Genomic DNA, 14531 nt, shown 5'->3' on the forward strand with positions numbered 1-14531 from the left:
CATACCTCTTGCCATTGGCCTGGGCATGCTGACACCTTGACCCTGCGTTCCCCCAGGATCAGGGACAGAGTCAAGACAGGATGAAGCTAGAGAACAGAGGCGCTGTCTCAGATGTCTAGGAGAGCAAAGAAGTGAAGTTCGAGAGTAAGGACTTGGGGCAGACAATCCAGGGGAGCATCCAATGGTGTGTGGAGTGGACACCCAGAGAGACTCTTGACTGGGGAATGGCCAGAGCGGTATCAGCATGTGGAGCTTTTGGGGGATAGGACCTGTCACTAGCAAGGGTTCCCTAGGTACAGAAGGTGGGGAGACGAGGGGGAAGGTGGAGTGAGTCCCTGTGATAGCATGTTCCTGGAGCCTGGGTGGAGTGAGTCCCTGTGATAGCATGTTCCTGGAGCCTGGGTGGAGTGAGTCCCTGTGAGAGCATGTTCCTGGAGCCTGGGTGGAGTGAGTCCCTGTGATAGCATGTTCCTGGAGCCTGGGTGGAGTGAGTCCCTGTGAGAGCATGTTCCTGGAGCCTGGGTGGAGTGAGTCCCTGTGAGAGCATAGCATGTTCCCTGGAGCCTGGGTGGAGTGAGTCCCTGTGATAGCATGTTCCTGGAGCCTGGGTGGAGTGAGTCCCTGTGATAGCATGTTCCTGGAGCCTGGGTGGAGTGAGTCCCTGTGATAGCATGTTCCTGGAGCCTGGGTGGAGTGAGTCCCTGTGATAGCATGTTCCTGGGGCCTAGGTGGAGTGAGTCCCTGTGATAGCATGTTCCTGGAGCCTGGGTGGAGTGAGTCCCTGTGATAGCATGTTCCTGGAGCCTGGGTGGAGTGAGTCCCTGTGATAGCATGTTCCTGGAGCCTGGGTGGAGTGAGTCCCTGTGATAGCATGTTCCTGGAGCCTGGGTGGAGTGAGTCCCTGTGATAGCATGTTCCTGGAGCCTGGGTGGAGTGAGTCCCTGTGAGAGCATGTTCCTGGAGCCTGGGTGGAGTGAGTCCCTGTGAGAGCATGTTCCTGGAGCCTGGGTGGAGTGAGTCCCTGTGATAGCATGTTCCTGGAGCCTGGGTGGAGTGAGTCCCTGTGATAGCATGTTCCTGGAGCCTGGGTGGAGTGAGTCCCTGTGATAGCATGTTCCTGGAGCCTGGGTGGAGTGAGTCCCTGTGATAGCATGTTCCTGGAGCCTGGGTGGAGTGAGTCCCTGTGATAGCATGTTCCTGAAGCCTGGGTATATTGAGTCCCTGTGATAGCATGTTCCTGGAGCCTGGGTGGAGTGAGTCCCTGTGATAGCATGTTCCTGGAGTCTGGGCAAAGCCTGAGTTCTGCTGTCAGCTCAGTGCAGGTGTGATGGTTCCCAGCTCTCTCTCTGGGAGGTGGGGGCAAGGGTCTCCATGTGGGGCCTCACCAGCCCACTCAGTAGAGAAAAACCCGCTCCACCAGTTGAGCACAGCTTCCTTGCCCTCAGGGAACCTGGCCTTGGGTTCTAGGCTGTAGAGCCAGAGGCAGCAGTGCATGCTGCCTAAGGCTGTGCCTTCCTAGAAGCTGTGTCCCTGTCCCAGGGACTAGGGGCCATGCTGCGTGGGCCCTGAATGCCTTCTACTCTGGTGCTGCAGTGTGGCTCAGCGCTCAGACTCCCTGAGAGCTCCCCACAGAGACCCCAGTGCAGGGAGGTGGGGACATTCAGGGTCCCTTTGGGATTCTGGAAAAAAAAAAAAAAGGTGAGAGCAATGGGAGTGGGAGTGATGACAGTGAAGAGGGGAGCTAGGACCAAGGCACAGGGAGGAACCCCTGGAACCCCCATCACTCTGCAGAGAACCCAGCAGACGCATGAGGAAGGCACCAGTGGCAAAGGGTTCCGCACATTCTTCCTGTTAATAGGACTGGGCTTGGTCACAGTCCAGACCAATCAAGACCTATAGCATTTGGAGTTAACACAGCCTGTGAGGCTAGAAAGGAACAGAACCCACACAGTACCTGGATGGAAGGAGTGGGGACTGGGGTTAGGGGGTCGGTACAGGCTCCAAAGGGGACTGGACAAAACAATCTTTATCTAATTATCTGTGTCTGGCCGAGGTTTTTTTGTTTTGTTTTGTTTTGTTTTGTTTGTTTGTTTTTAGCTGCGTAGAGTTCTTATTTTTTTTAAAGATTTATTTTATTTATATGAGTACACTATAGCTGTCTTCAGACACACCAGAAGAGGGCATCAGATCCCATTACAGATGGCTGTGAGCCACCATGTGGTTGCTGGGAATTGAACTCAGGACCTCTAGAAGAACATCCAGTGCTCTTAATCCCTGAGCCATCTCTCCAGCCCTAGAGTTCTTTGAGAAAAACAGCAAGTCCCACTTTCTAGACATTAGAGATACTGATTGAAAGCTCATAGCTCCGTAAGATACAACACTGGGAACCTGGGGCCCCAAGCATCCCCTCCTCCCTTCTACAGCCCACCTGCCATGCTACCCAAGGCTGGCTGCCAGACTGCAGCCTGCTTTTCAGACAGCACTGCTAACAGACCTCAGTTCTACTCAGCCTGCCTTCTAACCTGGCCGCAGTCAGCTTCCTGCTGGATCTCTGCGTGCAGCCCCAACTAAGTTTGCTCTCCAGTCAGATCTGCAAGCCTCACCTTGGGAAGAAAGTCTGCTTTCTGTCCTCCAGTCTCTCACATTCAGTTTCCTCAGGTACAAGGGGGGATGCATAAGGCAGCTCCTGGGGAGAGATGAGGTGCTGGGGTCACAGGACCCCCAGCTTTCCCCTCCTGAAGTGCTACTGGTTACCTGAGGTCTCTTACCCCAATGCCACTTGGCACTTCCACTTTCCTCACATCTGAGAATAGGCTCGAGGCTCCCCTTGCCAAGATCCCATGGCTGCTGGTCCAAAAGCTGGTACCGGGCTGCGGGGAAGACAGGGAAAAGGCTCCAGGCCAGGCCTCAGACTCTTCTAGGAAAAGGACTGCCTACAATTCTCACGGGGAAGAGGTGGGCTCAGACAGGGCAACCAAAGCGGGTAGGGGTAAGCCCCCTCTCTTCCCCTTTCCTCTTCCGTGGATAGAAGCGACAGCCCTCTCTGAGACCACCCAGGAGGTTATGTAGGAGTCTACTGGGGGCCACAGTGCCAGGCCCAGATGGCTGCTGAGTATGGAATTGCCTGCAGTCAGAGTTAGCACGCACCTGCCTCCCTTCTGTGGGAGGCTGCTGGTTAAGTTCCACAGACGCCTCCATGACATGAGCACCCTTTGCCTCCTGAAAATACAAGATGGGGGTCCAGATGTCAGGCTCAGCAGAGTCAAGAAGGGAGACACCCACTCCTCATTCCTTGTGGCCCCCAGCACTTCTGGTCCCTGGCCTGCTCCAGAGTGTGGACTCTGGACACCTGTGCCCCTGTGACCTGGCCACATACTCCAGGGAGGAAATGGTAGTCCAGTGGGGACAGAAGGCTACAGTTCCTTTATCTCAGCCGTAGTGTTCAAACATGAGTCCTCTCCTGTTCTCTCCCGCTCCAAGAGTGCTGGTCCCTTCTTTGATCATGCTTCTGCTCTGAAATCATCTATCCCTCCTCACTCACCCACGGGAGCCCTGGGGGGCAAGGATTAACCAATCCTTGCTTTCCTAAGGGAAAAGCCCTGAGGAAGACTCCACAAGGCCCTGCTGCCCTACGGAGCCCTAACTTGTAGTTTAACCAACTGTCCCACCTAACAAGCCTCAGGGCCTCTTCTCAGTATACCCAGCCTCCCTTCCTCCAGCCCTCGAACCTCAGTCATCACCTGAAGCTGGGTGAACTTTTCCTCGTGGGCTGCCAGCAGCTTTTCCAAGCCCTCTTGTCTGTAGAGCAGACGTTCCACATCCAACACCGAGTGCTGAGAGGAGTGAGTCAGTGTGTGTGGATCAGTTCTGGGGTGCCAGCTCTCCTCCAGGCTTAGCCCAAGGGCCAGTGAACCGAGAACAGCAGGGCCTGTCCCCTCTTACCCCACAGCTGGGGTCCAGCAGCAGGCACTCACAGGAGGCCAGCCAGGCCTCAGCCAGCTCCAGCCTCTGCCGCAGCTGTTGCAGGCTCCGGTTCTGCTCCAAGCGTTGTCCACGCAGGGCCCAGGCTACCTGAAGCTCCTGCGCGTGTCTTTCCAGCTCCTGCATACACTCTGCCACCTGCAGGAAGGGTGGTTTGACAGCCTGGGCGGAGCTCCCATCTGGGGAGCCAGGGCTAGCAGGAGAGCCAAGCCAAGCGTCTGCTTTCTCCGCTTTCCTCAACCCCCCTTGGGCTGCTAGGCCTCAGCAGTGAGGCTCGTCCCATGCTCTGTGCTCACACCTCTAGGGACATGAAATGGCCGTTGTCCAGCAGTCGCTGCCCTTCCTGCCGTGCGTTCTGGGCTTGAAGGCAGCATTCCTGGATTTCTTGCTCCAGCTCCTCATGCTGCTCAAGGAGCTGCTGGGCCCCCACCACATCCCCAGCCTGCTTCTCTGAGGAAAGCAGCTCCTGCTTCTCCTGAGCCCACACTCTGCCAGGCAAGGAAACAGAGCTACTAACAGAGCTGGTGAGGCAGCCTGGGGGACAAGGGCTGCAAGTGCTACTCCCCCAAACATCAGGATAGGCAGAGCTCCGCTAGCAGTACAGACCCCTACTTACAGCAATTCCCGGCAGCTCCCAAGAAAGGTGTGGCCCTGGGTAGCCTGCAGCAGTTTCTGGCTCCATTCCTGGACTTTGGCCTCCAGGTTGGCCCAGGCGCCCTGCACCTTGGTGAGCCACTCACCAAGGCTCCCCTGAGCCACAGGGTGGTGCTGGCCGAGCCTATGGGCCTCCGTCTGTACTCTCGACACCTCGTTTTCAATAACCCTCACTTCTCTCTGCAACCAGAACGTGATGTTGCACTGGCCTGCTCCCCGTTCAGTAGCCCCTGGCCTGTGGAGACCCCTCCTTCTTAAAACCTGTTCTAAGTTCCTTGGGCCACAGGAGAGTGGTTTGGTACCCTGCAGAAGTGGCTCAGGGGAAGTCTCAGGTGAGGCCATTGCCCATCAGCTCTGATGAGGGACTGAGGCACACAGGTCTTTTGCCTTATGCCCGCAGGAGTGGGGCCGAGGTGAGCAGCTTTGGGCAAGGCCTTTACCTGAAGACGCCTTTGCTGCTGCTGCTGCAGCAGGGGCTGTGCAGACGACAGGTCATGGACTCGGAACTCTCCTTCCAGCAGGGTGGTAGTCTCCTGCATCCAACCCTGGAGCTCTGAGGCGGCCTGCTCAAAGCTCCGGAGATCACGGGCTGCTGCCAGGTTCTGAGTAAGAATTGAGGGGTGTGTGTGTGTGTGTGTGTGTGTGTGTGTGTGTGTGTGTGTGTGTGTGTGTGTGTGTGTGTGTGTGTGTGTGTGTGTGTGAGTGTGTGTGTGTGTGTGGGCCTGTTGGGGCTGTACTGTGCTCCACGGCTCCATATGCCCCGAAACATGGCCTACCTCTGTACGGGCTTTGATTGCCTTGTTCAGCCTCTCCCAAGTGGCCTGGACGCGACACTTCTGAGCTTGAATCTGGGGATAGAACCTGGGTGCCCCTCTTTCTAGGGAAGCCATCAGCTCCCTCAGGGTCTGCATCTTGGCCTGGCCCAGGCTCTGGACTTCTCTGTTGAAAGCATCAAACATGTCTTCCAGTACCTAGGAGGGGTGAGGCAGGCATGTAGAGCTTCTGCTGGCAGCCCTGGAAGCTAAGAGCCTGGCAACACCAGTGTCCCCAACATCACTTAGCCCTAGAGTTCTAGAACTGCAGACTCTTCTAGTGACACCCCTCCAGGATCCTTGTTCACCCCTCAGAATCTCCCATTCTCAAACATATATCTTCCTTGCCTAAGGAAGCCTCTTCCCTATTCTCTGGGTCTACCGAGGGCTAACCCACCTTGATGCCTTCTAGATCCTGCCCATAGTCCTGGGACTCAGCGACAGTCAGCTTGGTGGTCAGCCAGGCATCCAGGAGCAAGGCCTCTTGCTCTAGTTGGTATAGGTGTAGCTGCTCACGCAGTGCTTGCCCCCTGCCTTCTGCTCTCTGCAACAGCTGTGCATGGGCCTCTCTCACAGCCTGCAACTGGGCCAGCACCCTAGGACTTTGACAGGAAGAAAGGACAGCATAGGCTGCATCCCTCCTTCTCCAGACTGGACTAGCTTCCTCTGCCGCTGACAGGGGCACCCTTATCTCTGCTCCTCTCCAGGAAGAGTGTGGCTCGAGCCTACCTGCCTGGGCTCTGCTCACTCTCCAGAAGGGCTACTGTTTGTTGTAGCTGCTCAATGCGACTGCTGAACCCCTCCAAGTCTCTTGTGGTGGCCTCCAGGTGCCTCAAAAGAGCCTGTGTGGCCTCAGCATCCTGGCCCAGGTCCTCGCTGTCCAGAATGTGGCCCCGTTCAGCTAGCCAGGATCCAGCTTCCAGGAGCTGGGCAGTATAACAACGGGGATTAGTTTTCTAAGGCCCAGGACTTCAGTTTGAGGGTTGGGGAACCTTGGGATTCAGAGTGGGAGTTAGGGTAGATGGGGTAGGATTGCAGGAGGTGCCCTCAGTCAGTTTCATGAGGGAAATTGCCTGGAGAGCCCTCCTAGGTCCTTCCTAACACCTCCCAAAAGACTCTCACTGTACTGGAAGGACCACAAATGGCAGCATTTTTTAGGGTTCCAGGTGATTCTTTCCTTTTTCTTCATGTAAAACAAAGATGACTTATTTTTGCTCCCCAGAGACAGTGTTGCTACTTGGTTTAATAAAAGCAAGTTTAGCCAACAATCCTTACTTTGTTTCTCATCGTTTATTACTTTTTATCTTGTTGTGAGACAGGGTCTCGCTATATAGGCCTTGGTTGGCCTGGAACTTGAAGTGGTCATCCTCCTGTGTCTGCTTTCTGCATACCGGACTCACAAGCACGGGCCACTATCCCTGGCTTCTAATTACTTTTGAGGTGTTTTTGTTTGCTTTTTTGAGATAGGGTCTTACTCTCCTCTCCTGGGTGCTTACATTGTCATGCATTTAGTTTGTGAGGTAGCTCAGATGTAATTGCAAGGGGAAGGTTCCAGGCGATTCTGACATAAAGTTCTAGCTGAAAACCCCAAGTTCGGAAGAAACAGTGAAAGTGAGGTGCTGGAGAAGGCAGGGGAGGCATAGCTCGGGCTGCCCTGGGAGGCATCTTTCAGTCCCATAAAGTCCCAGGGTTCTCAGCCACTTCTGACATCTCCTCACCCCACAGCACCCCTCTCACCTCCACCAAAGTCTGCTGGGCCTCCAGGGCCTGCTGCAGCATCCTCCCCCTCCGTGCTGCCTCTGTCTCTAGGTGGTTTAGAGCCACCTCCAGCTGCTGCACCCGGGCGGCCACCTCTTCAGCGGCAAAGTGTCCCGCCTGTACAAGCTTGTGTCCTGTACCTGTCACCACCTGGCTCAGAGCCTTGTGGTTACTGATCTCATTCTCTAAATTCTGCAAAGGAGGAAGGGCCAGGGATGTGTTAGAAAACTGAGGAACCCACACCCTGATGATTCATTGGACCCTACAGACGTACAAGGAATTCCCATCCCAGGATTTCCAAAGAAAATAGGTGTTCCTCAACGCAGAGGCTGTGCTGGTCCACAGTGCCCTGGCCCTGGCCCATGAGCCTCTCCTCTGGGGCTGCCCTGCCCCAGTCTCCCCGCCTGGGCTAGCACCTGGTGTTTCTCCTGCAGGTGGCGCACAGTGCCCAGGCTCTGACCGTAGTCTTGGGCTGTAGCAGAGGGCAACTTCTCCTGAACCCAAGCCATTTCCTCATCAACATCCCTAAAGAACTGTAAGAGGAGCCTTTGGGCCTCCAGGGATGCCCTGCGCTCTTGTAGGGGCCCCCAAAGGCCCTGAAACCTAAAAGAGAACCAGAAGGGCCAGTGTTGAAACTAATTTTCTTCCAAGGAAGGAGGCAAAGGAAGACAAAATATCAAACCAGGGGCCCGGACGATATACCTCTGAAGCAGCTGCCCGGCTTGCTCTTCCACATCTTTGGCGAGGCAGTGGCCTTCCTGAAAGCAGGCTTGGGCCTGGCCCTGCAGCTCCTGCACTTGCCTGGCCTGCCTATCCACGGCTGCTTCTAGCTCCTCCTGGGCACCCAGGAGCTCGCCCACTCTAGGCAGGTCCTGGCTTCTGACAGGGGCTCTCAGCTCTGCTTCCATGGGCTCCAGCCAGTTCTTCAGTTCCCTCAGCATCCTCTGCAGATGCAGGACCTAGAACAGAACATAGGTGAGCATAAGAGAGTGGGGTGCTGAGTCCTAGGGTCCTGTCCAGTGAGCTGCTTCATAGCCTATCGTCTCACCTTGGAGGCCCCCTGTAGTCTGGCCATCTTCCTCTGGCAGTTGGTCTGCAGCTCAGCCCAGAGGCCTCCTAATTCTTCCAGTTGCCCCCGGATGGTCTCTGAGGCCGGGTGCCCCCCTTGTAGCAGCTTTTGCCCCTCCTATATCATACATCATACATACATGACTGAGGATGCTGGTACCACGGTGTCAATGACCAGCCCCACAGCTGCAGCCTCTGCAAGCTGACTGTGACATGGGACAGATTTCCATTCCTTCTTTCCTCCCAGGGTCTAAGCACCCACCCACCTTTTTCTGAGACAGGCTCTCACCACACTGCCCAGGCTAGCCTCACACTTGCTGCTCAGCACTGTCTGTGATTGCCAGAACTAGGATGACCCACACCACACCAGGCCGCGTCTAACTTACCATGGCCACCAGTGCTGACATCATGGGCATGGGCCCTAACCAGCCTCACACGTTTCTTAATCTGTTTGTCCTCCATGCAACGGAGGTGCAATGATTATTGATTAAGTGAGGTAACCTAGCATGAACTACTTATAAAACATTTGATAGGAGTAATCAGCTTGGGGTCAGGATTCCTTTCCAGGTAGAAAAGAAATGTTTAAAAAAAAGGGGGGGCGGGAGAGAAAAAGAAAAAAAAAAGATACTGTTTTGACATCTTGAGTTCCAGATGTTTCAATATATTTTCCATAAAATTATTGAATGTTACCTAGCACAGTGCCTGTACACAGAAAGCATGGGGCAGACACTGGTTGTCAATACTGTGATTCAAAGCCAGCTGCAGGGATGTTGGGGGCTAGGCTGTGGCCCCCAAGGCCCCTGGAAGTTTACCATCTGGAGCTCCTGCCGCTGGTGAACACTGGCATCCAGCTCAGCCTGCAAATTCTGCTGCTGCTGCAACTGTGCTTGCATCGTGGTTGGGTCCTGCTGACCCTCATCCAGAGCCACCAGGTTCTTCTCCCTCAGCCATGTAGCTACCTGACGCACGGGAGAGCCAAGGTGTCCTTTCTCTAACCTCTGGAGAGCCCCTGCAGAAGGTGCACCCCCACGACCCTCTCAGCCCAAGCAAAGGGAACCTCGTTGGAATCCTGCAAAAATTTCCGAAGCTTCTGCAGCTCCTCCAGCTGTCGTCCCCGGGCCCTCGCTTGCTCTGTGAGTGCCTCCATCCTGCAAGAAGAGTCTCGTGGACCCCCAAGCTCCACCACCAGGACTGGATCTTATCCCTCGCCCTCCCTCTTCCCCTCCCCCTCTCTCCTGCATGTGTGTATGTGTGGCCTTTCATGATCCATATCACAAGGACCTGGATCTGTTCCTTTGAAACAAAGACACATATGCTTCCTCTCCATATTGGTGTCACTTACGTTCGTGATGCAACCCACTCTCAGAATGCAAGTGTTTTTGGAGATTGGTCAGCCCAAATCTGAGAGGACAGGTATTACTGTGTAAGGAGGTTAAGGTTGGACACAAGGGAAGACTATGCAAGGACATAGGAGAATCCTATAATCCAAAGAAACCCTCTAACACCTTCTTCTTGAACTTCATGTTAAATGTTTGATATATACAAACTACATTAGGTATTAGTTTATATATTCTAGATATGTATCTCTGAACCAATGTATTCAGTGTACTGACTAAAGTTCTAACACCTCCACCCCACAGTGCATGAACAGTTCCTCATCAGCAGTTTCCCTCACTGGTGTTAACGCCCACGCCAAAGGGCATGGAGCTGGGGGACTACATTGAAGTGACACAAGCCGTAAGAGGGAAAGATCAATGACATTGTGCTGGGGTTGACTGGGTCCACCGGTCCCACTTAAGGTAACAGAGCTGGCAAACCAACATGCCGTGTGTCTACTTAGCCTTCCTGAGTACCCAGGGAAGTCCGCCTGAAGTAAGGAAGAGCAAGGGGCCTGAGAGGTGGCTTGGAAGAACCAGAGGAAGGGAAGGGCTTGGGTAATGGATGCCCACACTAGCTCACCCCCAGTTCCCACCATTCCAGAGCCACAGGTACCTCAGGAGTAGGGCCTGACATCTGTCCAGGACGCTGTGGGCCTCAGAGTGTCCACCCTGGTGCAGGCTATGGGCCGTGGCCTCCAGTGCACTGATCTTTTCAGCCTGTACCTTCAGGCCCTGCTCACGTCTCTTGTGCTTTGACAGAAGGATCTCCACAGTGACCAAAGGGTCCTGGTGGAAGTGGGGACCCATGCTAATTATAGGGTTGCCACCGCTCCACCCTGAACTATCTGTTTCCCTCTAGAGCTAGCCTAACAAACCCTTTCTACAAAGTGGTTGCTCTCCTGTGGGCATTATTTAAAGCCCACAAGGCTGCCTATGACTTTAGGATGAGGACACACTTGGACAACGTCTAGTATCCATCTCCAGGGCAGACTGAGCAGTGCCCTCTCATGTGACTCTATGCTCTGAGTAAGACCTATGTCTTACTCATTATTGTCCCAGGCCCCTGTGAGTTAGTTACACATATCTGTTACTGGTGTTGGGGTGATGTTGGAAGGAAGTCAGGCAAGAAAAGTGGTAGGAAAGAGATCAGAGGGAGCGACCAGCCAGGCTCTAAGCCCATTCCCTTGGCTCCTAGGAGACACACTATGGACGCTATCACTTAGGACTGATGGAAACTGCTCAGTGGTGGGAAAGACTTTAACCCAGAGAACTTGATGTTCTGGCTAGCTTGACCGGTCTCATCTGTCCTACCCACCCCTGTGGGACACTTACCGCCACTTCCTCACAAGTCAGGGAGGCCTCTTCACTGTCAAGCCAGTGTTCTGCCTTTTCCACAGAGCTCAGAAACAGCTGGTGAGAAAGGACAAGAGAAGCTCAGCAGGGCCCCACGACTACCTCTGTATGTCTGTGACCTTTTGGGTGGTTCAGGTTGGAGAAGCTGAGGCCTGGCTCCATGGTACCAGGAGCAGGAAGACGGGCAGGAAGACCCAAGAAAGGCAGCCTTTTCAGGGACATCATAGGTCCTGATGGGGGTGGGGGGGCTGAGGCTGGGAGCTGGCCTGGGCCCACCTGCTGCTCCAGGGCCTGCTGTAGCTGCTGCTGCCGCCCCTGCCATGATGCCTGCAAGCCACTCAACTCCTGCTCTACAGCAGCCAGGGGCTGGCGAATGCCAGAGGCCAGCGGGTATCCAGATGCAAGCAGCCGCTGCCCCATGCTTCGGACCAGATTAAGGCTGTCTGTTCGGATGTCCAGCTCAACCTGGAATAGGCCTGAGATCAGGTCCCTGTGGGCTGGGGCCTACCAGGACTACCAGAGGTCCAGCAGGAAGGAGAGGGGAGGGATGGAACACAAGAGGAGGGTGAAAAGGACAAAGTTGACCAGGAGACAGAGAAAGGTCATAGTAGGGGTCAGAGGAAGGGGTGGGGTGGTGACAGGGTGACACTTGAAAGGCCTGGCACCTCAGGACTGCTGCTGCTCACCTTGTGTGCCTGGTGCTCTTCCAACATGTACAGGATTCTCACAGGGCTGCAGGGCGTGGCCTGCCTGGCCATCTCAGCCTGTAGTCCCTGGGCCCAGTCCTGCAGATCCTGCAGCATGGTCTGGAGCTTCTGAACTTCATGGCCCACATCCAGCAACTCCCTCCTGCTCACAGGACTCATTAGTAAGTTCTAGGCTCGTGGAGTCCCCTTTCCCTCATGCCCAGTTCCCTTCAATCCCCTCAGCACAGAAGGCCATGGGATGGGAATTAATTAGTAAATAATACAGAAGCTCAGGAGAAAGCAGGGGCCAAAGGGAAGTGTGTGGACTGAGAACCAGAGGGAGCAGTCGCGCGGGGCTAAGGCCCCCCGGGCTCATCGTACCACTTCCGGGCCTTGTGCCAGACCTTCCACCAGCTGTCCATCATTTCCTGCTGCTTATGTCTGAGGCCGCCTGCAGCCTCAGGATTTTCCTCGCAGAGCCGGCTGACCCTACCTCCAAGAGACTGTCGGGAGGAAGGTCAGAGGCTAGCGGCAGGACCTCGGGCTGAGGTGTCTTAGCATGCGACTCTCAGGAACCCACCAGGGCTCCCCTGAGGATGTGCCCAGGGTCTGGGTCCCCCAACTGCACACCTCCACCTGAGTCTGGATGAGGCCCATCTCCTGCTGCAGCATTTTCTGTCTCCATGATAGCCTCTGTACACTCTCCAAACCTTCAGTGCCCTCCAGGGCCTGGGCCAGCGATTCCTGGGAGAGTGAGGGGGAGGCTTCAGCTGCCCCCTCACTGCAGAAACCTGCTTATCTAGGGTGGCAGGGTAGAACGCAAGCATCCTACATGGATCCCTTCCTGCTGCCTCAGAGGGACTGGAACAGGGGCCTGGGCTTGACCAGAGCCATTTTCCTCATGGGAAGAAAACAGGAGTTCTGGGGCAGAACTTTGGGTCTGGACTTGTGCATGGTACTTCTTGGCATTTTGTCTCTTTGGTTTCAATCCCTCTGGGGAGGTATTTCAGAAGACAGAGGCCTGAGCTAGCTCTGAGAGGAAGAGGATGCTGTGCCACATGGGATACCTCAGGCCACATAGGTCTTAGCTGTACTTTCCCAGCTTGAAGACCACCTGCATTCCTGTGGGACCAACACCATCCTGGGCCAAACCTCCCCTGGGCTTTAGACATGCTTAGGGTTCAGGAAAAACAGGGTGTGCTCTGGCCTCTGGACCCATCACACATCTGGGATAGAAGAGGCAGGGTGAGTGGCTTGGGAGCTGCAGAGGTGGGGACTCTATAGTGTACTTCTCCCAGGTGGTGGGATCCTGGTGGGATCCAGCTGAAGAGCAAAGCTTGGCCAGGGGTCATGGGAGACTCAAGGCAATGCCACTCCCAACTCAGGGCACAAGGGGGCTTTTCACAACCTACCTTCTCCCTGATCTGCTCAATGATGTTGTCCAGTTCACTGGACAATCTGTGTCTCTCCAGGGCTGCTTCAAGCCGCTGCTTATACAGGAGCAGGTTGCCATGGAAAGTCTTCCACCTGACCAAAGGATGGGGGTGAACCTTGCAGCCTGAGGTGGCACTCGACCCCTCTCCTGCCCCCACTGCCCTCCCCCTCTAAGACTGGCCTATTGTTGAGCTGGTTTTGTCGCTGGCAGATGGCCTCAGATTCCTCGGGGCCCTGGTTCTTGAGCTGCAGTGACAAGTTTTTGATTCTCCTGATGTGGGTGTCATCCACTGTGACCTGTGGGGAAGGTAAAGGTGCGAATGCTAGCACTGCCAGTCCAAGGCCTCGTCTTGGCAGAGCTGTTGTGACTGTTCCCTGGGAAAGCAGCCACCATCTTGAGGCACTCGGCTATGCCTCTTGCCAAACGTGATCCCAGCTGGGTTTGCTGATGGTTTTGTACTCCCTCACGGAAGGGTGGGAGGGTCACAGGACCCCCACCTGAGCAGCTAGGTGCTCCATGCCATCTGTTGTATGTAACTGTGCCTCACTTGCACATGGCCTGTACAGAACCCCAGCAAACCCCACAGCAGTGAACTTTGTCTCATGTCTTGTTGGGGCCTTGGGAGGAGGGGTAGATATTGTTTATGTCTCCCCCTGAGAAGGAATTTTAGCAACTGTAGAACATTTGGGGAATGAGAGGCATCTGTTTCCTCTGCAGTGACAGGTGCTGGAGGCCACCCCTCTCAGCTACAGTGCGGAAGACCAGCCTGGAACCCACAACCTTAGAGTCTCTCAGGTGAGGACTGGGTAGGAGGGAACAGATGAACACAGACTCAGTGGTGTTTAAAGTTGAAAATGGAGCTGACACAAAGCAGGCTTACAGGTCCTCAGGGAGAGGGGATCCCCAACAGCGTGAATCCTGGGCTTCCAGCTCCCTACGTGTGTAGCATTTATAACTCCTCAAAGCACTTTCCTATGGAGTGGCTCATCTGAGAGACAATCCTGGAGCACAGCAGGGCTCAGAGAAGCACTGCAGGGCTCAGGGATCTCAGTGCTTACTCATGGCAGGTCAGACCCAGCATCCCTTCTTGCTGTACCCTGGTTTGGCATCTGAGAAGTGCCACCACCAGCTAAGGATGTGCTGGAGTTAAGACTTCAGCTTTTACTGAAGTCCGGCACACCGGTTTCAGGGTGGGTTAGCACGCCACCTTCAACCCTGATTGCAGACATATTTGCCAATATCCCCTCTACATTACAGAGAAACAGATCCCTGGTATACTTGGTGGGTGGAGTGGGGGAGGGGATACTGAATTACTCACACTGAAGAAGGTGCTATCGACAACACCCAGGCATAGGTTCTATCATTTAAAGAAATTTTGAAATAGTAAGTTATGATTACAATTTTG

At 54.7% G+C, this 14531-nt stretch overlaps 1 protein-coding gene across 1 annotated transcript in view; it reads right to left on the reverse strand.

Annotated features, from left to right (window-relative positions):
• Positions 1–3563: 3563 nt before the first annotated feature.
• Sptbn5 (spectrin beta, non-erythrocytic 5) overlaps positions 3564–14531 on the reverse strand; it is a 36512-nt gene continuing 25544 nt past the window's right edge. Inside the window, exons 39-60 of the mRNA XM_032903986.1 lie at positions 13307–13415; positions 13104–13218; positions 12322–12435; positions 12076–12194; positions 11692–11857; positions 11282–11470; positions 10985–11062; positions 10266–10438; positions 9331–9421; positions 9086–9232; positions 8254–8391; positions 7908–8164; positions 7622–7808; positions 7185–7397; positions 6177–6373; positions 5845–6049; positions 5412–5606; positions 5076–5237; positions 4598–4815; positions 4280–4469; positions 3943–4119; positions 3564–3833 (exon numbers count right to left, since the gene is read on the reverse strand). Of these exons, the coding sequence (XP_032759877.1) occupies positions 3669–3833; positions 3943–4119; positions 4280–4469; positions 4598–4815; positions 5076–5237; positions 5412–5606; positions 5845–6049; positions 6177–6373; positions 7185–7397; positions 7622–7808; positions 7908–8164; positions 8254–8391; positions 9086–9232; positions 9331–9421; positions 10266–10438; positions 10985–11062; positions 11282–11470; positions 11692–11857; positions 12076–12194; positions 12322–12435; positions 13104–13218; positions 13307–13415 (3605 nt within the window). The 3' untranslated portion in view covers positions 3564–3668. The remainder of the gene's footprint in view (positions 3834–3942; positions 4120–4279; positions 4470–4597; positions 4816–5075; positions 5238–5411; positions 5607–5844; positions 6050–6176; positions 6374–7184; positions 7398–7621; positions 7809–7907; positions 8165–8253; positions 8392–9085; positions 9233–9330; positions 9422–10265; positions 10439–10984; positions 11063–11281; positions 11471–11691; positions 11858–12075; positions 12195–12321; positions 12436–13103; positions 13219–13306; positions 13416–14531) is intronic.

This window comes from Rattus rattus, chromosome 5 (genome assembly GCF_011064425.1).
Source record: "Rattus rattus isolate New Zealand chromosome 5, Rrattus_CSIRO_v1, whole genome shotgun sequence".
In the NCBI taxonomy this organism is placed as follows: Eukaryota; Metazoa; Chordata; class Mammalia; order Rodentia; family Muridae; genus Rattus; species Rattus rattus.